Source organism: Cheilinus undulatus, linkage group 16 (genome assembly GCF_018320785.1).
Source record: "Cheilinus undulatus linkage group 16, ASM1832078v1, whole genome shotgun sequence".
In the NCBI taxonomy this organism is placed as follows: Eukaryota; Metazoa; Chordata; class Actinopteri; order Labriformes; family Labridae; genus Cheilinus; species Cheilinus undulatus.
The window spans coordinates 34,442,509-34,463,928 of NC_054880.1; the positions used below are offsets into that span (position 1 = coordinate 34,442,509).

At 40.8% G+C, this 21,420-nt stretch overlaps 1 protein-coding gene across 1 annotated transcript; it reads left to right on the plus strand.

Annotated features, from left to right (window-relative positions):
- The first annotated feature begins 2,949 nt into the window (after positions 1-2,949).
- Positions 2,950-20,340, plus strand: nkain1 (sodium/potassium transporting ATPase interacting 1). The gene is made up of 8 exons (XM_041809710.1): positions 2,950-3,088; positions 3,408-3,780; positions 4,532-4,669; positions 4,770-4,850; positions 9,726-9,923; positions 10,024-10,084; positions 15,715-15,796; positions 17,382-20,340. The coding sequence occupies exons 2-8, from the start codon at positions 3,727-3,729 to the stop codon at positions 17,389-17,391; spliced, it is 624 nt and encodes a 207-aa protein (XP_041665644.1). The 5' UTR covers positions 2,950-3,088; positions 3,408-3,726; the 3' UTR covers positions 17,392-20,340.
- Positions 20,341-21,420: the final 1,080 nt, after the last annotated feature.

Below are 21,420 nucleotides of genomic sequence, written 5' to 3' on the forward strand. Positions count from 1 at the left end.
CATGGATTCATTTTGGGATTTTTTTAGAGTAAAAATAGAGAGCAGTGTGACCTGATTATGCTTGGAGGAGCTATTTTCGATCATCATGCATGACTACTTTAAAAGAAACCCTGTACCTCTGTGCTGTTGTTGATTGCTGCTGTTACCTAGTTAGTCAGAGAGTGTAGGGGATTGAAAATACTCAGGGAAAAACACAATTCATTCTGATAACACGTTTCTAAAATTATCAGTCATGTTTTTATTGTTATTAGCCATAACACCAATGAATCAAAAAGGAAATGTTTTCATTAATCAACTTCACTGGGAAATGATTTAAAATTTAAACTGGTGTGTTCATTTCATTCTCAGTATCCTTCAAAGAGCACAGCGCTATTCAGCCCGTGGATAAGTCTGTATCCATAGCGATAAATTAATCAGGTCAGTTTAATTAGGACTGTGAAGTCACTGGCTTGTGACTGAAGCTACTTTCCAGTCTAGTTGAACAATGAAGGGGGGGGTTAGTAGCCAAGTAGGGCTTTTATTACAGGTCACTTCATCTAATGGCATTAAATATTTCTGAGTTTTCATGGAAATGCAACATTACACATTCAAAAAGCTTTATACAAAGTTAGGAACTTCAATAACACTGTAAGTAAAAGAAACAAAAGAGCGACATCACAATAATAAATGATTAAAATGTAAATGAAAAGGAAGTTTCTTTTATGCAAGTTCATACGTGAACATCATATAAAAATTATTTTTTCTCCTGTGATTTACTTAAAAAAATTAAACTTTAATATGTTCTACATTCATCTCATACAAAGTAAATACTTTCTAAGACTTTTTTGTTTTAATTCTTAAATTTTGAGCTGTTTACAGCTCATGAAAATACAAAATCTACTATCTCAAAATATATGAATATTGTGGAAAGGTCCAATTTTTAAAAGTTTCCTGAGCCTTCATTCTCTCACTTTGGTTCAGTACACACAAACACAATCATGGGGAAGACTGCTGCCTTGACAAATGTTCAGGTGGCAATCACTGACACCCTCCACAAGGGAGAGGGGTCCAGCTGCAGACCTCCACTGTCATTCGGCTTAACAGCTCCTCCAATGTGAAGTGGAAGCCACCTCCAATCTGGGTTTAATAGCGTTGACCCGAGGTCTGCTACTGCACGGCCCGGCGTAGACCCATACAGCATAGATGTCGGGGTCTGCTACTGCACGGCCCAACGTAGCGAATATACACCTACCCCAATGAGCTGCCCCAAACCAAACCAGTTGAGATTAAAATGCTAAACCTAAGCTAAAGCTAAGCAAGTATTCATATCCTGATGTCACTTCCTTCTGATGGTGGAGGGGATCTCAGAGTGGAGCTTGCAAGAGTGGAGGTCTGCAGCTAGACTGTCTTGCCACAAGGAGGCCAAGCCACAGAAAATCACAGCTGAAAGGTCAGGCTGTTCTCAGAGGCTGTATCAAAGCATACTCGTGGAACGCTGACTGAAGAAAAGTGTGGTAAGAAAGGAGCACAACCAGCAGGGAGCTCAGCCTTTAGAGGATTGTCAAATACAAGATTCAAGAACTTAGGAGAGCTTCACTAGGAGTGAACTGAGGCTGGAGTCAGTGGATCAAGGGCCACCACACAGACGGGTCCAGGAAATAGACTGCAAGCATGGAGTTTCTAGTATGGAGCCACTCCTGAACCACATATGTCATCAATGTCTCACCTGGGCTAGGGAGAAAAAGACCTGGACAGTTGTGGGCTCAGTGGTCCAAAGTCCTGTTTTCAGATGAGAGTTAATTTTGAATTTCATTTGGAAATCAAGGTCCCAGAGTCTGGAGGAAGATCTGAGAGGACTAGAATCCTTCAGGTCTCAAAGTCACGCATTTTCAGTTTCCACAGTCAGTGATGGTTTGGTTTGACATGCCATGTGCTGCTGTTGGTCAACTGGTCTCTATCAAGTCCAGAGTCAACGCTGCCAGCCGTCACAATGAGCAAGACTGGACAAACATCAGCTGAGGAATTACGGGTAAGATCAAAGATTATTGTGCTAAAACAAGGAAAAACTGGAAACAAACCAGAGGGCTCTGTGGAAACGGAACTCACGTATGGCTCATCCAGGCTTTAGAGGGAGGCTTTTAAAAATTCCTGCCTACTTCCTTTTTTTCTGTGACTTTTTAAAACTTTTATTTTTGCCAGAATATTTCACTACTTTCAAGATGCAAACAAAGCTCAAAAATTGGGTATTTTTTGTATTTCCACTTTGAACAATAGGTATAATCGTAAACTGCTCAAAACATGGCCATTTTGGTAGAGTTTCTTTATGCAGAAATCACTACTTGCCCCCCATCTGGAGTTCTCCATTGATGTGTGGCGTCATCTACAAAGGACCTATACTAAAACAGTATTAAATGTTTATGGGGGATAATAATTTGGTCCGCATCTGCATCTTATCATGGGTTGAGTGTTAGATCTCCTTATGTTGTTTCTATTTGTGTTCTGGACGTTATAAACGCTATTTAAGTAAGCTGGGGCAGTGAAAGGAGTGTTTTTTAAATCCTAACTGTCAGTGTATGCTTGATATAATGGTTCTTTTCATTGTCAGATCGGATGTAGTAAGGATAATAACGCTCTTTTTCGTTGATTGTCATATGGCCTCGCGATAACCGCCCACGCGCTCCTATCTTCCTCTTCATCAGTGATATCTAAGTTGACTTTAGAGGAGCTAAATTGAGATAAACAGGGCTAATCTTTGTGTTTATTCTGCTCTGAATAACTTAAGCCCGAGGAAACCAGCAGCGGTGGATCAGTGCCCTCTCCTCGGACTCAAAGGTGAGGTCGGACTTGCATACAGTCTGAGCCTCCATCGACAGCGCGAGCCCCGCTTTCTTTTGTGCTCCGTTCCAAAAGCCTCGCGGGGCTGTTGCTCGGCCGCGCGCACGCACGCGGGTCTGCAGATTCCATGCAGCTCCTCCTCGAGGGGGTCGCGGTGACTGAGAGCCCCCACCCCCTCGTTTCTCTCTCTCTCCCCCCGGCTCCTCCTGCGCCCGCCCCGGCACCGATTGTTGACAAAAGACGCTGCGAGACGGAGCGAAGGAGACCGGTGCTGGTGAGCTTTTCTGTCCGTTAACTTGACTACTTTCTCCCTCAGAGAGGGGAGCGGAGTACCGGGGTGAGGGTGTTTTTTAGGGGGGACGAGAACGGTGCCGTTCCTAGAAAACCTTGAGTCACAGCGGGCTGCTTTGTGTCCGTAGAGGAGTGCATGTAGCCCAACGTTAGCCGTAGTAACGCTGCGGGGTCGGCTCCCTCCTCCCCGCCGCCCCCGTGTGATTCAGTATCATATGACGCTCATTTCTGTCTGCTGCTCGGGGTCGGTTATGACAGCTTTCCGTCTCTCTTTGTGCCTTTGTGTGTCCCCTCTCCGGAAGGTGTGGCCGAGGTGATTCTGTTGTCGGTGGTGGTCGGACCGCAGCAGGCCGGCGTGAACTGGACCCCTCCTCCTTCTCTCCTTCCTGAAAACCTCCGTGATTGGTATTTACCGACAAAACCAGCGGCCGAGATGGGTCACCCACTGTGAGAGAGAGAGAGCAACAGTCGCGGTAAAGGAGGAGGAGGAGGCGGCCTTGGGCTCGTCTACTCAGCCGGGAATGGTGTGAGCTGGGACGGCCAGGCAGTCTGGATCTGACCGGGGACCCGTCATTCCCCCGGAGCCTCCGCGGCCCCAAGCCGCGTCCTGAGCCCTCCAAGATGGGGAAGTGCGACGGAAGATGCACGCTGTTGGTGATCTGCTCTCTGCAGTTGGTGAGTGTTTGTGTGAAGCTGCCTCTCTCAGCACAAAGATATAATTAGAGCAGCGTGCTTCAGACACGCACATTGTAATCAGACATTTTTGTCCAGGCTGAAAAAGCTCTGAGCTGCAGCTGCTGGGGGGCCATGCCACATTACAGTCCAGGGTGTGTATGTGCCTTTGAAGCAGGGGGAGCAGGGCAGGGGGTGAGTTGGTGTCAGGGTGGTCTGTAGGGAGAGAGAGAGAGAGGGGTTACAGACCCATACTGACCAAACCATATGAATGTAAAGCACAGGAGGGACAAGCAGGCCATGTTCACCATCTGGTCTCCATTCTGCATTTAAAGTTAGCTGCTCCTACAAATAACTGGAGTCTATCCCTCTACAATGTAATAAGAGAGTAATATGAGACTGTGGTGGGACCATGAAGTCAGGGGCTTTTGTGTGCAGGGCTGATGGGTTGTTGTTTAGGGGCAGGGGGATTCAACCCATAGATTCTCATTAGTTTGGTCGAGCTTTTGGGGGGATGCTCCTCTTTTTACAGTCACTGGACTGGCTGGTGCTCCAGGCAGTTACCATGGAAACAACTGCGGCAGACCTGTATATGTGTGTCCCTGTCACATAGTGTGTGTGCGTGTGTGAGAAACCTGGATCACTTGTGTGTGTTGTATTTGCATACGTCCTTTAGTGGGGCATCTTTTTCCTTTAATCTTTCCCCCTTTTATGTTTGTTTGTGTGTATTTATCACCCCTCCCCCGTCCTCTAGGTGGCGGCCCTTCAAAGGCAGGTGTTTGATTTTCTGGGCTACCAATGGGCCCCCATCCTCGCCAACTTCCTGCACATCATGGCCGTCATCCTTGGCATGTTTGGCACGGTGCAGTTTCGCTTCAGATACCTCATCTTTGTGAGTGAAGCCCCTTTCATGCTCCTGCTGATGTCACACGTTAACCATGAGTGAGTGTTTCCTCTCATTCAGTGTCTGATCTGCTGTGTTTGTCCCGCAGTATGCAGTATGGCTGGTCCTCTGGGTCGGCTGGAACTCATTTATTATCTGCTTCTACCTGGAGGTTGGAAACCTGTCTCAGGTGAGCTCTGTGTGTTTATATGTCATTGGTAATCAGTGAGGTAATAAAAAACAGTAGGGATGCACAGTATCATTGGTATGATATTGGTACTATAGCTTAAAAAGTCAAATATTAGTGTTGGCAAGTATGAACATTTCTGCTGATATTTACAACCAATGTGGAGGAGACCCTCCCTATGTATGAATAAAATTTGTACTCTAAGTTAATGAAAAATAAAACACTTATATATTTAAGGTGATTCAATACAAACTTAGATAGGCCTACTGATGAATATTATGTTCCATGTTTACCAAGTTTGTTCTGCTAAATGCTACCAAGCTAAATATTACAAACTGCACCTTTAAATGTGTGAACTATACTAAATATCCACAGTTCACTTGGTCATCTCCAAAGGTCTGTAAATATCAAATTCTGTATCAAGAATTATTGCATTAAAATCAGGGATGCACAATATTGGATTTTTGCAAATATGGGGATATTTACAAATTAATCTGAGCCTACAGCTGTATTTAAGTGTAGTTTAGGCCTAAAACAACAGTCTTTAAAATACACAATTTAAAGTTTTAGGAGGAAAAGATGAACAAATCTCAGTCCTTTAAATCAACTTGTGGCCCAGAAGTAAAAAAAACAAATTCAGAAGATGTGAGGAGAAGAATATTTTCTGGTATTTAGGTTATTCTTTCAAAATCCACACAGCTTTTAAACAGCTCCGAAAACACCTATCAGCCATGCATGATAAACAGAAATTCTATTCTTCATTAAAACTACATCAAATTTCCATGCCAGGGCTTTTGAAAGTGGAATATCCATGCATGAGAATCAACAGCAAAGACCTGGTTCCTGCACATATTTTCCACCAATCAAACACAGCATTTTAGCATCAAATATAGTATGGTCAGCACAACAACCAAAGAAAAATGTGTCTAAAATACTTCATTTGCTCAATTTTGGCTGGCTGCAGTATAGGGGATTTCAGTGCTAAAAGCTTAAAATTGCACAAATTTCAGAGAAAATAAAAATATTTTGCTGTTTAGATTAATTAATTTGAAAGTCTGGCCCCCAAAGTGTCTGTCAAGAAGAAAGCTGGCCCTTGTACAAAGTAGGTGATGAGCCCTGCTTTAAAGCATAAGGGATAACGATTTTAAAAAAGTAAGACTTCAGCTGATGTAGGTGAGTTGGTCCACAATAAAACTCCACTTACTTACTTGTTCACACGGCCAATATTAACAGCTGATAGAGGCAGTTTTTTATAGCCTAAATATTGACAAAAATTTCCAAACCTGCCAACACTGATATTTGAATTTTTAAGCTAACATACTGATATCATACTGATAATGTCATGCACCCCTAATTAATATCAAAATAATCCCATTCCTGGTGTATTTAGACAGTGAACAGCATGTTTAAAACGCCGCTGTTAATGATGCATTTTTAACTTTGTCCAGTTATGGGTATAACGGCTAACAGCAACAGGTACCAGAGCTCTGGTGTTTCTGAATATATAACTTTCAGCATATAATACCATTCATCTGGATGCTTGATTTAAAAGAATAAAGCAGTACTTACTAAATTGAGGATTTATTCCTGTCAGAACCTTCCCCACTGGTGCTAATCACTGGGAGCCACTGGGAGGAGTATGTTTTTGCTATTATCATCATTACTGAACTGGAAGTCTGCTACAGCAGACCCCCCAGAGGGTGGATATAAAAAGGCGGAAATATTAAAGATATGAAAAATAGATTAGAAAAGGGCTTCTTCCTTCCCTGGCTTTAACAGAGAGATTTATTTCTCCCCTTATCTTTAAATCTTGTTGGATATCCAGTTCTGTATGTGTTGCATCAACTTCTTTCATTAACTGTCATCTCACATGTCTCTTATTATTAAAGGGATACTTCAACATTTTGGCAAATTCGCCCATTGCCATAATTCCTATAGTCTTAGTAGTAGGTTAGTTGCTTTAAGTTGTCAGTGCAAGCTGTTTTTAGATCTGGGGGGACTGATATACCAGCTGCACAGCTAACGCTATGGAGACAGACGGTATTTTTTGCTTTTCCTCATCAAACTCATCAAATACACAATCCAACAACTCCAAAATGCTCTTGTGGACTAGTTATGACCTGTACATTCACCACGCTATGAAATAATAATGTATAATTATGTAACATTACGACACTACTTTCTGAGTAAACCACTGGGCGGAGTGACACAGTGCGCGCCTGTGGCAGTGCCGTAGTTACTTGGTAGTTCCGGCTTTGCATTTAGCTTTAAAACATCTCCATCTCGTAATGTTCCATGATTATTTCATAGTGTGGTGAATGTGCAGGTCACAACTAGTCCACAGGAGCGTTTTGGAGTTGTTGGATTGTGTATTTGATGAGTTTGATGAGGGAAAGCCAAAAATACCGTCTGTCTCCATAGCGTAAGCTGCGCAGCTGGTATATCAGTCCCCCCAGATCTAGAAACAGCTTGCACCGACAACTTAAGGAAACAAACCTATTCCTAAGACTATAGGAATTATGGCAATGGGTGAATTTGCCACAATGTTGAAGTATCCCTTTAAGACAGTAGACTTCATTTGATGTGAGACCTTGCTGTCTGTTGAACTGTTATACTGCTGATCTTTACAGCGTTATTTTGATGCTAGACCCTCCTGCCTTTTGATCCGTGTTGATTTCACAGTTCTATACAGTCATAGGTTTGCTTTCATTTAAGCTCCTCATCAGATGTGATTCAGTGTTTGTCTTTGTGACTGCCTTGTATTCTGTGCTCTGTTATGTGTACTATTTTTCACGCTCTTATTTGCAGTGAGGCAGCCTGTTCTACCTATTTCTGGCATTTTTCATATTATAATGTTTGATTCCACACAATTAATCTTGCAGTCAGATTATGATGACTCCTTTAGAGTCTATATTGATGTTTTTTGTGGCGACTATTAAGGCTGAATAGTTTGGGAAAATAATTGAGTTTTTCCCCCAACATTGCAATTTAATATGTTATTATTTATGATTCCCTCATCTTTTGTATCTTTCAACAAACACAGGCAATCAATCATTTAATTTCACAATCATTTAATGTTATAACCAACGCATTACATATCTAGTTGCAATTATTTTGACTCATATTGCAAATTTGATATTAATGTAATTTAGAAGGGAGTGATCATTCTTATGTTATTCTCATTTTGATTAGGAAAACGTACAAAAATAAGGGAAGTAGGATTTTTTTTTGGAAACTAATAAAAAATAACACTTGAATGACTGCATGATGTGTAGGGCATAACATCTCTGCAGCAAAAAAGCTTTCAACTGGCATTTTGACACATTTCAGGTTAAAGAAATATTACACCTTCTTTGATTTGAAAATTGCAGTCAGACATACTACAGTTTAATCTAACTTTCAATTAATTACCCAGCCCTAATGACTACTGTTACTGGATTTTTATATGTGCATTAGAAATAATAGTTTGACTCGTCACATGACACCTCACCTGTATTTAAACACCTGTTCTTGATCTGTCTATTATGTCCTGATAAAGACTTCGAGTGGAAATGTGTAGACATCCCTATTAATAAGGAATTTTAATCGCATCAGAGTGCCTCGCTTCCTCAGTTTCTGACTGCTATTTCTTCCATCGACTCTATTTTGAAAATAATCTGGCAAGTCATTTGTTTGTTTATTTTGCTGTTTTTATCCTTGTCCTCTCATCCTAGAGAGCACCTGTTGCTGGTTACATTTTTAGACATTGTAGGGTGACTGTGGCTCAGTAGGTAGAGTCTGTTGTCTTGCAATTGGAAGGTTGTGGGTTTGATCCCCAGCTCCTGCAGTCACATGTTGATTTGTCAAGTCACTTAACCCCAATTTGCTCCGATTGCTTCAACGGTGATGTGTAAATGGTACTATGGATGCATAGAAATGAGATTAGCTATTACTGATGGCCAGAAATCCACAGTAACCTCTGCCATGTGAATGTGGATTGAATAGAGTGAAAGGGTGTAATTGGGTAGCTGTGACCTGCAGTGTAAAAGTGCTTTGAGTAGCCAGATGACTGGAAAAGCACTATATAAGCTAGCCCTCACTCTCCTCTCTCTATGTAAAAATGTATTTAGCTTTAATTTAGTCCAGTAGAAATGTGTCGGTGGTCCATCTTGCACTGGGAATAGAGGTCGGCCGATTATCTGCTTTACCGACTATTGAGGCTGATATTTAACATTTGGTCAATTATAAATGTCAGCATTTCATTTTGCAGATTACTGATAAAGTTAATGAAATCATAAAGTGTGCTACTTTAGCTGCACTGTAAGGTGGGTTTCCCCTCTGGCTTCATTTTCACTTTCTTCAGTCTTACCAAAGGTCCTTTTTTCAACACAATCTGATTTGCTACATGTCATATGAGTACCATCTAATCAGCACTTAAGCTTGGGTGCCACTGACACAGTGATGGATGGAACCACTTCCTGTTTTCCTGTTTCTACTGTGTTGCTAAATTATTTATTTTCCATCATTTTTTTTAATCATGCAATTTAACTTTTGCTCATTAGGTACATTTCTTACATCATAATAAATGTGTATTGCTCCAAATATCGTTTATCAGCCTCATGAACTCCTGATAATTAGTATCAACCCTGAAAAAACAATATCAGTCCACCCCTAATTGGGACACCTGAAATCTGTTGGTAACTATTCTGATTTTTATCCTGTAACATGAGTATGACGAGTTTACAGCATCTCAAAATGAGGCAGAAGCTTCTTCTGTTTTATTAGTTTTCATATGTGGCCAGAAGAAGGTGTGACATTTCTCTCTGTTGTAATTTTAATTGTTGAAAACATATTTAATAATAGTTTTCTGTTTGTGAATTTGTGCGCCCGTGTTTTCAGGACAGGGACTTCATCATGACGTTCAACACATCCCTTCATCGCTCGTGGTGGATGGAGCACGGTCCTGGCTGCCTCGTAACACCGGTGCTAGACTCTCCCATCGCCCCCGATGACCACCATGTCATCACCGTCTCCGGGTGTCTCCTGGACTACCAGTACATCGAGGTTTTGAGTTCAGCCATACAGGTCCTGCTGGCTGTACGTATCTAAAAACACACACTCTTAAACTATTACCCACCAACGTTTTGATGAATCTTTGTCTGAACTTGGCTCATCTCTGACCATCTCTCCTCCTCAGCTCTTCGGTTTCGTGTATGCCTGCTACGTGAGCAAAGTCTTCCAGGACGACGAGGACAGCTGTGAGTGTTTTTGTCTTCCTTTAAAGCTCCTTGATCCTCCTGTAGCGCCTCATTCAGCCGATCAGGTTTACTTATGTCACACTATGGCGGGGGCTTTAGTGTTAGCGATCCATGGCTCTGGGGTGTTATCGCTCCTTGTTTTCTTCTGCCTGAGTCACGCTGAGCTCTGTCACTGCTGAGGATTCCCTGTGGCTGATCTGAGTGCTCCATCTGTAGGGAATACTGGAGAGGTCTACTGGAATATTTCCTCCAAGTGTACGTCTGTCTGCCTGAGAGTGCTCGAACCGTCTTTTCAATTGTGCCATCTGTGAGTCTGAATGGTCCGTCTCCTCGGGTGTCTCCTGTGTGCGATTCTCTCTCAGTCAATGGAGGAAATAAAGTCCTGGAGCTATTTATGACATCATTAGCCTGATATCCTGTTAAGGGGAGCATCATGCTGTGATGTGATGAAGCGTCTTATGTGGTGTTTGTGTGCTTGTTATATAATAACATGCTATATAACATTTATGCATTAGAAATATTTACAACTTTTACTGGGTTTTGTTGCAAGTATGAACATTACTGTCATGTAAGTCTCAGTTATACTCTGTAATGATGAAACGGTTCAAACTAAAGCTTTCGATGAGCATTTGTTTAAGTTACAATGTCAGGCTGTGCCATAACATAATTAGGTCTGACACTTTGAGCTCTTATCCAACCAAGATCCGGTCGGTTTGTTGCAGACGCACATTTGTGTTGGTGAAAATGAAACATGCAGCTGGCAAATAGAGAGATGTGCAGAAGGCAAAAGAAAGAGGAGCAATGCAGCACTGGGTAATCCAGGTAGAGAGCCAACAAAATGATGCAGAACATGTTTGGTTTTTTTTAAAGATTTATTTTGGGCATTTTTGTGCTTTTATTTTGAAAGAGGAGGACAGTGGATAGAGTCAGAGAGGGGGAGAGACATGCGGTAAAGGGCCTCAGGCCAGATTTGAACCCGGGCCGTCCACATACACGAGGTGAGCCTTAAACCACTAGGCAACCTGCGCCCCAGAATGTCTTATTCCAGTTGTTTCACAGCAGTTATGCGATAAATAACTTGTAGACACGAAGTTGCAGGATGTTTGTAAAGAAGTGGCACTGCTGAGAGTCTCTGCTTTGCCCTCTCTCAAATCATTAACTCCTGTAGTCTGTTTCATTTACCGGTCAGAAAATACAAGTATTAAGTCCCTTTATCATCTCATTGAAATGTACACGTCAGCGCACCTTCGTGCATGTCAGAGTTTGGTGCACAATGGGCTTGTGGCACAGCTGCTTTGTTTCATTGACATCTTTTGAACACAGAAAATCCAAAATTCTCTGATCTGTCATGTCTGTTACAGCCAACATGAAATGAAAGTGCACAGTGTAGCTGACTAAAGCAGGTCATAAAAATATTGCTTTGTCTTCATTAAAATTATGACGGCACTGAGTCAATTTGCAGCCATGCCCTGTGTAACGGCAGGGGTCGTATTCTGCACAAACAAAGCAGCAGCAAATCTTCTAGCTGCAGATCAAACTTCAAGACAATTGTAAGACTCTTAGAAAAGTCAAATCTACAATGATCCCTGGAAATAGCTTCATTTTCCACTTTAAAAAAATGCCGGACTTCCTGTTGATTTGATGACATGGAGTCATAGACTTTTTTGTAGGTCCTGTTGCGCTGATTATGTGTACCAAATTTTAAATTTCTAGGTTGTATGTGGTGCGGGCGCTAAGCTTTAAAACTTTATAGGCGGTGCAGCTGAGCCATTTAGCCACACCTACCAACTACATTATTTTTAAGAAATATTACCATAAGAGTGTGTTTGGGTCTGAACCCTCATTATATATGAATACTTTCATTCAGATGGGACCATGCACAGCTGGGTTATGACAACTCCCTTTTTCTTAAAAAAAAAAAATAGAGAATATGAGAGCTCGCCATGGCACATCCTTTGAGTTTTGTACAAAAGCCACATAACTTCTGATTATTAATGTCTCTTCTATGCTTAAGCCAAATTCCACATAAAAACAGCCTTGAACAAGTTAGTCCTAGAAGTACCACAGGAAATGGCAAAATTTCATACATTTTTTCAAGATGACTGACTTCCTGTAGGGAATTCACCATGATGATAGGAGACCTTTTTGTGCATGTTGAGAAGCTGAATATGTGTACCAAATTTCATTCCTGTAGGTGAAATAGTGTCTATGGGCTGTTTTTTTTTTTTGTTTGTTTGTTTGTTTTTTTTATTTTTATTTAGGGTGATGTTATTGAGCCAAGTTTCCAACCTCATATTGAGGAGCAGAAAATATCCAAATTTCTGGCAGGCCACATTTTCCATGAATTTTTGTGTATATATAGATACTCAGAAGTCCAGCCAAACAAAAAGAATAATAATCCTATGAATTTCACATCGTGTCTTGATGAAAAAAAATATGATTAAAGGAAGGTGCATGCTGATCAGCAGTAGGTTTAGTACAAAATCATGAGGTTAAAAAGGTTAATAATGCTTTATAAAGCTTGTTATGATGATTTTTTATTATCCTTTAGAATACCAGAAGGGTGCAATGAGGACCCTTAAACTGTTTTTGAGTTAAAGGAAAGTTTAGTTTAGTTTATTATTACCTGAACAACCAATCATTGGTTGGTGTGTGGGTGTAATTTCAGCTGACCAACTATTTCTTTGGTTGACTACAAGCCTAAATATAACCACATAAAAGGCTGCATTTATTTTAGTATTCTTCTTGAAAGTTTTACTAAAATGCCTGCAGAAAGACCTTTAAGTTTACAGCGGTGCCGCTGTTGTACTTTTTAGAAGTACTTTTATATAAAAAAGGAAAAACTTTTAGTCTTGTTGGAAAAAATGAATTTATTTTCAAAGCATTACAATGAAAATTTCAGGTTTTGTATTTTTTATCCTTTTTGATATAGATAGAAGCCTTTATTGTCATTGCATAAATACAACGAAATTGTACATGCCCCTCCCTGCAAAAAAACTACAAAGAACATCCAAACTACACACTCAGAAATACGCTCAGTAATCCAAACAGACACAATCAGGGGACCTCTGGGGGGGCGCGGGACCCTGTCCGCTCTGACATCGTCAAAGTTAGATGTTCATTAAAAAAAATTAATAAAAAATTACAAACCTAATGAACAATAGGGGCCAACCTAAAAGATTAAAATATAAGGAGAATCTGTCGATTTCTAATCAAAAAGGTCGAAAAAATTGGTTTTGGAAAAAATAAATAAATTTTTGAGATAATAAAGTCTTATATTTACAACATTACAGTGTTTCAAAAGTCTGGGATTTACAAGAAAAAATCAAAATTTCAGAATTTATAACGTCTTAAATTGAACTTTTTTTTTTAAGTTTAAAAATTTTTTAAATCCTTATTTCACAACAGTGTAAAGTCAAAAATGTAAATGAAACCAAACTGAAAACAGTGGTCAGATTTTGACTTTTGGGCTTTATAATCTTAAAAATCCTTATCCAGGGTTTAGGGACGTTTACCGCTTTTAAAGTCATTTTTTAATGAATACATTTTTTAAACCTGATTTTTTTCTTCTTGAAATTAGTCTTTCTTTTTTCCAAGAGGGGTCCTAATGCACTGTAATAATAATGGATAGTTTGGGCATTGATCTTTAGTGAAGAGCAAGTCTATGTAGGTCTGTTATGTTGGGATTTTTTCAATGAAAACAATTTCAAATGATGTGTACTTTTTCCGAGTGGGCCTGAGGGGGGCTTAGCTTTCTCTGATGCCAGTAGGGGGGCTCCTGAGGAAAAAAGGTTGGGAACCACTGGTCTAGAGAGTGGATGGCATCCGGCAAGAATCTGTTTAAGAGTCTGATGGTACGAGACGTGATTGACCTGTATCCCCTCCCTGAGGGCAGACGGGCGAATAGGTGATAAGGGTGAGAAATGTCTGTGATAATGTTTTTTGCTCTTGAATAGTAACAGATGTTTGCAATGTCCTGAAGTGAAGGAAGAGGGCAGCCAATGATTTTTTGGCAGTTTTGACAATCCTCTGTATGTGTGTGTTTTGAGTAGAGAAATACACACTTCCAAAATGTCATTATTCTCTGCATTTTCATTGATAACCAAGCAAGTAGACTGATGAGGCAATTTATGTCATAATTACAAATCACAATTTTGTGCAGTATAATTGCAATCACACATCACTAACCAATCCTGCAGCACTATTAAAAGGTTCATCATTAGTAAAGCTTTGGGAGGTGAGAGGACATTCATGCCATTTTGGTAGTTTTCTAGAAATTGTGAGAAATTAACGTGTTATCACTGGCAAAACAGCTCTTTCATCTCAAGATAACAACATGAATAAGTTAAGATCTCAAGAAAACAACCAAAATTGACACTGCAATAATGGACTAATATAATAAGTGGATGTACAGTATGTCTGTTAAGGGTTTCTATACATGAGACTTCGCCACAATTTCGTCCTATTTTATCCTTATTATGAGCAGCTGCAAAATAGACCATTGCAATGATATAGAACTTGCAGAATAGACACAGACAAGATTCAATAAAATGAATAAACAGACATACATCTGACACTAATACATGTTCAATAGCATGATAGAAATGATATAGTCTATTGATGTTTTTTTTTTGTTAATGCAGATTAAAAATTGAAAACTAAAATAATGCATATAGACTAAAGCAAAGTGAGTCTCAAACTACCTGCACAGGTGGCCTGTGCAATATACAGGAAATCAGATCAAGTCTATGTGGACCTCTACTTTACTTATGCCTCATGAGATGGGCTAACTACTATAGTGTCAGGTTCTACTGTACAAATATTATTATGACCCTTAACCTCCAAAATGTAACCAGTTTATCTACGGATGACTTTGAGCATAAAGGCAAAGTCTCATGAGATATTCATTTCACAAGCAAAGGATGAACACAATATCCAATGACCTTGACTGATGACCTCCAAAATTTAGTCAATTCATCCTTGGTCTGAGTGGACATTTGTGCAAAGTTTGAATAAAAATCCTCCTCAAAGATAATACGTTTATGTGTAAGAGGTGCACACAAGCCCTTTGACCTTGACCTTTGATACATGACCTCTAAAATCCACTCAGTTCATCCTTTGGTCAGGGCGAATGTCTGGGTAAAGTCTGATGAAAATCGTTCATATAATTCTTGAGATATTGCACTTCTATGAACCACAGCCCTAAAACATGATGCCTCTGGCTTTGTTGATCTCCAGCATGGACACGTATAAACAGGGATATAAATGTATCAAACATTAGATCATACCTTAAAGAAAGCAGGTCTCAAACCTGAGGTGCAGTCTGCATTTATAAAGACAGCGCTGCTCCATTCTGGCCCACACATTTGTTCCACTGAATCGATGCAGAAAGATTAGAACAATGTATCAGTGACATAGCAGCAGTGGATCGGTGATGTATCACATGCTCCACCTGCAGTCTGTGCTGGATTTATAGTGTTGTAGAGGTACACTGAGACCATCATGTAATACCTCAATAGATTTTTATGTCATAACAGAATCTGATCTTGAAATACAAATCTTGCTTTAAAAGATTGCAGATTTAAGGGAATGTGAAATGATGTCATCTCTCCCTGTTTCTCTGTTTAAAGTTGATTTCATCGGTGGCTTTGACTCGTACGGATACCAGCCTCCTCAGAAGTCCTCCCATCTGCAACTGCAGCCTCTTTACACGTGAGTTATGAAAACATATATCCTTAAATATTTTTAATCTCAGATATGAAAATCAGTGTAGCAGGGGCCGAGATTCCCCCAACTTTCAGTTTCATGTGTGGGTCAGGAGCCTACATTTTCACGTATGAAACTTGGATGGATTTGAGGTATCCCAGTTCTCATCATATTCAGGATACAGTGCTTACATGCGCACAGATAAAACTGTTTATTAATATCCCTGTACACATGAGAACTACTAGTATCCTGGTTTCTAATTACTGAATCATAGCTGTGTAAGATCTGTGATGTTTACTTTTAACAAACCACTACAATTTTTAATTTTTTTTTTATTAAAAAAACAAACAAACAAACAAAAAACTGAAACTTTTTTCTGGCTTAACACTATTAAATGCCATCGTCATGTTTAAGATGATGTGGTATTCACCTCGTTCCAATTCTTATGAATATGAGGCGATAATAAATATTATTAATCACCATGAAAGTTTAGCCGAGACTCAAAGAAAGAGTTAAGCAATCCTACAGGTGAATTTATTCGCTAAATAAAGGTCTTCACACTCTGGGTCTATTATTTTCTTTGATGTGTTTTTTGGACCTTGCACACTGAGTCTGTTGTGTTTTATTTGCCTTCACTGTGAAAATAGCCGATTGTAGCAAATTGCTTGGTGCTATGAGCCTGTGGCTCTGTCACTCAGGACAGATGAAGGTTTCAGCATCAGTGTGCAAACATGGTTAGAACAACACGAGATCTATTTTCTTTTTTAAAGTGAAAATCCATCCATCCAATGCAGGCAGCTCAAGCTTTTACTGTGAAAATAACACTGGAAATGTTATCGTAGGAAGCTTAGTGAGTGCTGTCTCTCCATACTCAGCTCGCAGACCTCTAAATCTCTGCTACTCGTGAACTGAAGTCCAATTTCATCCAGGGCTGTAAAATAAACAGTTCGGTTCACGTTTATTGAGATATGAGCGCGTTTGGGCACAAAACTGTCATCAGCTCTCACAGACTGATCTGCTGCAGATACAGAAGCCTGATTCTCTCTCTCTCTCTCTCTCTCTATGGGCAGGACCGGACTAGCTGTCCCTCTGCCCCACATCCAACAGATTTCAAAAAGTGTCTAGAAGTGACAGTTTCATCAAAGTCGCGCCTGTACAGGCAGTCTGCAGCTGTCAGAAACCGGGATACGGCGGAGACATTGCACAGTATCCCGTTTTATTTATGAGTTACGAGTAGCGAAACCAGGTTTCTCAAAAACGGGATACTGGCATATCTCGGTTTCTGAAAAGGTCCATGCACAAACAGAAACCAGGATACTCAAGTCCATGTAAACACAGTAGTAGTAGTTTTTGGATTTTGTCAAGTACTTTTGTTTGTGTCCAAAGTATAACAGTGTTTGCATCTAAATTAAAGCCAAGGTTTTTGGAAAAGCTGTGTTAAAAAGTCCTTGCTCTGTTTAAAAGCACTTGGAAAACACTTAAAAAACAAAAAAGAAGAATTTTCATGGGGGGGCTAATAATTTCCTTATCTGTGTCATACAGCAGTTTATTCTAACACTGACATCTAATCTGATCTTTCTCTGTATCTCAGGGCTGGATAACTGCTGGTAGCGCCCCCTTCAGGCCAAACCCCGACAGTGTCACTGTGGATGGAGAGCGGCAGTAGTTGCCTTGGTTACACTCAGTCTGTGTATCACAGTTTATCCGAAGAACGGACTTAACCCCACCCAGAGGGAGCGACGTGTGTGTGTGTGTGTGAGAGAGAGAGAATTAGAGCCCTGATGAGAATGTACGGAGCTCAGGGACGAACCAGCATGCCAGGTGGTGTGAGGAGAAGAAGGAGGAGGAGGAGGAGGAGCTGGGGACACCTCTGTTAAATCACCGAAGACACACTTCACTAAACTGCCAGCTCTCAACGCTCCCACAAGTGTGTATGTGTGGATAATGTGTGTGTAACTCCACAGGACTGAGCTGGAGCTTTGTGGTAGCACCCTGGACTTTTACCACTCCACATCCCTGTGTTCTTTGTTTTTTATTTTGGGTGCTCGGCTGTGTGAGTGAACGTGCGTGGCGCGGGGGTTGTGGGTGGGGGTCACTATAATAAGAAGTGGCACGGCTCGTTCCTGTTGTCGTATTAGAGTGTGGTGATGTCAAACTAGAGCAGTCTTACGATTTCCTCTCCCAAAGCCATCTCTCCCTCCTCCAGAGCCACAGGGTTGGAGATTAACTTTCTCATCTACCTGCCACTTTGGCTGGTGGATTCAAAAATCTACCAACATTTTTACAAGCCACTTTAGCATAGTGTTATAGTATAGTATTCAGGTTTCTCAATCAAGATCGCCAAATTGGGTGGGAGTTAGTGCACCAGAGTGTTGCTCTTTTGAAGCCGTGTTTCCGACCAGTTTGTCCTATAATCGTCCATGCAAACATACAGGGGCACTGTAAATTCATGCGTCCTGCATTATGAGTGTCAGACTTCCATCTATTTTCTATACCGCTTATCCTGTATGAGGCCACAGGGGGCAGAAACCTATCCCAGCTGTCATTGGGCCAATACATCCTGGGCTGGTTGTCAATCATTCGTAGGGCTGCAGACAACCAGGTGCCCTCACATTCACACCTACGGCCAATTTAGAGTCACCTATTAACCTAACAAGCATGTCTTTGGTGGTGGGAGGAAGCCGGAGGACCCAGAGAGAACCCATGCATGCACAGGGAGAACATGCAAACTTCCCACAGAAAGGTCCTGACCGGGAAGTGAACCAGTGAGCTATGTTGCAACAGCCCTAACCCCTGTGATGAAGCACCGCCGTGCAGCTCTATTGCCAGACTTGAGAGAATTAAATATTTTGTGCTCAATTCCTGCAATCTTACATTGGAATTCAAGCCCTGTTTACCTATCTTGGACTTAAAACAAGTGGTTTAAAGACACCTCTAGAAGCCGCAGCACTACTCATATAACACTGAGTCAAATTATCCCAGCACACAGCCGTCTGTAAAGCCCTTTCAGACTGGCTGGGTGTTTTGCTGTGTGCATGTCCGCTCTGGCTCCTGTCTTCAAAAGTTTTACCTCAATAAACTGTCCTACATGTATCTTGATTCAGTGTATAGGGGAACCCTTCAAAATAAAAGCATTCTGTACAAACGATGGAAATTTCCCTAAAGAAATGAAAAACGAAGCTTTTATTTTGAAAAGCACATATATATGTAGATGTATTTTAGGTCTTGCCTTCATCAGGGGTGTTCGGAAACAGGAATATTTTCTGCCATTGTGAACATACGTATTTGCCACGACAAAGTAAATAGGGCTCTCTATTAATCATTTTCCTGTCTGTTTATTCTATAACTGCGGTTTTCTAAATTCTCTGCACCTGAGCCATGCAAGATGCGGCACACATTCAGGCAGTCTGAAAGCCCTGACTTGTAAACATGTAAACAAACTTGTAAACAAACAAACTGAAAATCCAGCCATGTTGCAGCTGAGACGGGTATCTCACACATCCAGTCTGAAACGGCTTAAGCATTTGACAGCAGCTCTGACTCTGAGATGAGGAAGCAGGGTCCTTCGGTCAATCAGTGAATAGGTCTGCTTGGTTCTGGTCACAAAGTTGGTGGAAACACGCAAAAAAAACACTTCAGCCCCTCCAATGAGGCAGCAAAACAAGGCTGGTAGAGCATAAAGCGAAAGCTGTTTGGAGGATCAAGCTGGGTGTTTTATGTATTTTTATCAAGCAAAACAAACAATATCTCTTACACACATTTGTTTGTTCTTTGTGCTGTAAATTAATTTTAAAAAGTTGCAGAAATATACTAAAAAAAGAGAAAAATAATACCCAAAATAGCCAGGCAGTGTAGCTTTTCACAAATATCACCCAAACAACGGCATAGTGCTTTCATGTGGGACTATTTTTAGCAGCGCATGTGCTGGAGCAGTGAGTCTGAATGGGTAACATCAAAACTAATACATGATAATGAAACGAGTGCAGTTTTAGAAGTGAATGGATATAAAAAAGGGATTATTATATTGTTGTTCAGGGTTTGCTGACATTATGAAAATTACATAAAATCACCAGATTCACCCCCCAAAGTTCAGATCTAAAACAGCAACCCCAGGAGAATACATTTGGCCCACCCTCCATGTAATACCGCTGATTAGGGATGCAGATGGCTTTGGGATCAGGCATTAGTGTGTCTTTTGGTGGGGGCGGGATCAGGGGGGGATATTGTGCATGTAAATAACCAGCCAATGATTGTTTTGTTGGTTCCATTTAGAAATAAAAGGGGGTTGCATTAGGGGGTCGGGCTGGGTGAAGAACGGTACTGTACACATCAGAGTTTCTCCTCATACCTGTTTCTCTTTCTTGGGTTGTATCCATGCTGCCCTTTACCAACTCACAGCAGCTAATTCTGTCCAGAGGGGAAGCACGATCTCAAAGAGAAGAAAATATATGCAGTGACATGCTCTGAGTAGGCTGTCTGGACACAGGAAGAGAGAGACAGGTATGACCTGAAGACCTAAATGAGCGTAAGTTGAAGTTTGAAATAATAAAAACCACTTTCTACATTGAACTTGACTCCTATCGATCTGTGCGTCCATGCACGTTTAGCTGAGCATTACTGAGAGTTTATTAAAATGAGTGCTTCCATTCCCGTCTTTGATTAAATTATAGTAATATCGGAATTACGCCACACAGAATCACATTTGTGCTAGATTAGTTAAGAAGATTATAGAAATAGTGCTGCCTGCTGAGGTCGTATTGCCTAAGGAGGATTTTATCGATCAAAGTAATAGGATGCATTTCATGGAAAGATAGCTCAACTTTACGAAATACAAAAATAGAACAATTATGATGATGATATTTATCATAGTAGTCATTTTTATGCCTGTCGTGTGATAAAATGAACCATTTCCTCAAATGAGGTCTAACGTAATTTTCTTCTTTTCAATTAAGCTTAAGTAACAAAATTCCCACAACAAAAAAAAGGTTGATGATGGTGCCCCCTGTGGACAAAACAGCCTCTTTTCCTTACCATAATTTGACCTGTACGAAGGGTTTTGCTGTGAAAAACTCCCCTTGCTTCCTTATTTCAGTCTGTTTCCCTTGAAAATAAGAAAGTCTGCAGCAGAGGTTTACAGAATTAGGGACAACTCTGTGACTGTCCTAGAGGGGACCAGCCAGAACCCTGACTTGAACCCCATCCAACATCTCTGGAAAGACCTGAAAATGAACATAAAATTCAATCTTATGTTTTTCAGTTAAACTCATAGATGGTTTGTGTGCAAACCCTGCAACCCTGGATGGTCCAGATAGATGGAGTAGTGGGTGGTTGGTGGATGGCCACCATGTCCCAACAAGGCTGTGACATCAGCAAGGAGGGGGTGGATTCATGAGGAGAGAGCTTGTAGGCCCCTTTAGGGTCCCTGAAGGTGTGAAAATGACCTCGGCAAAGTATATAGAGTTTCTGACTGACCACTTTCTTCCATGGTACAAAAAGAAGAACCATGCCTTCTGTTGTAAAATTGTCCTCATGCATGACAATGCACCATCTCATGCTGCAAAGAATACCTCTGTGTCATTGGCTGCTATGGGCATAAAAGGAGAGAAACTCAAGGTGTGGCCCCCATCCTC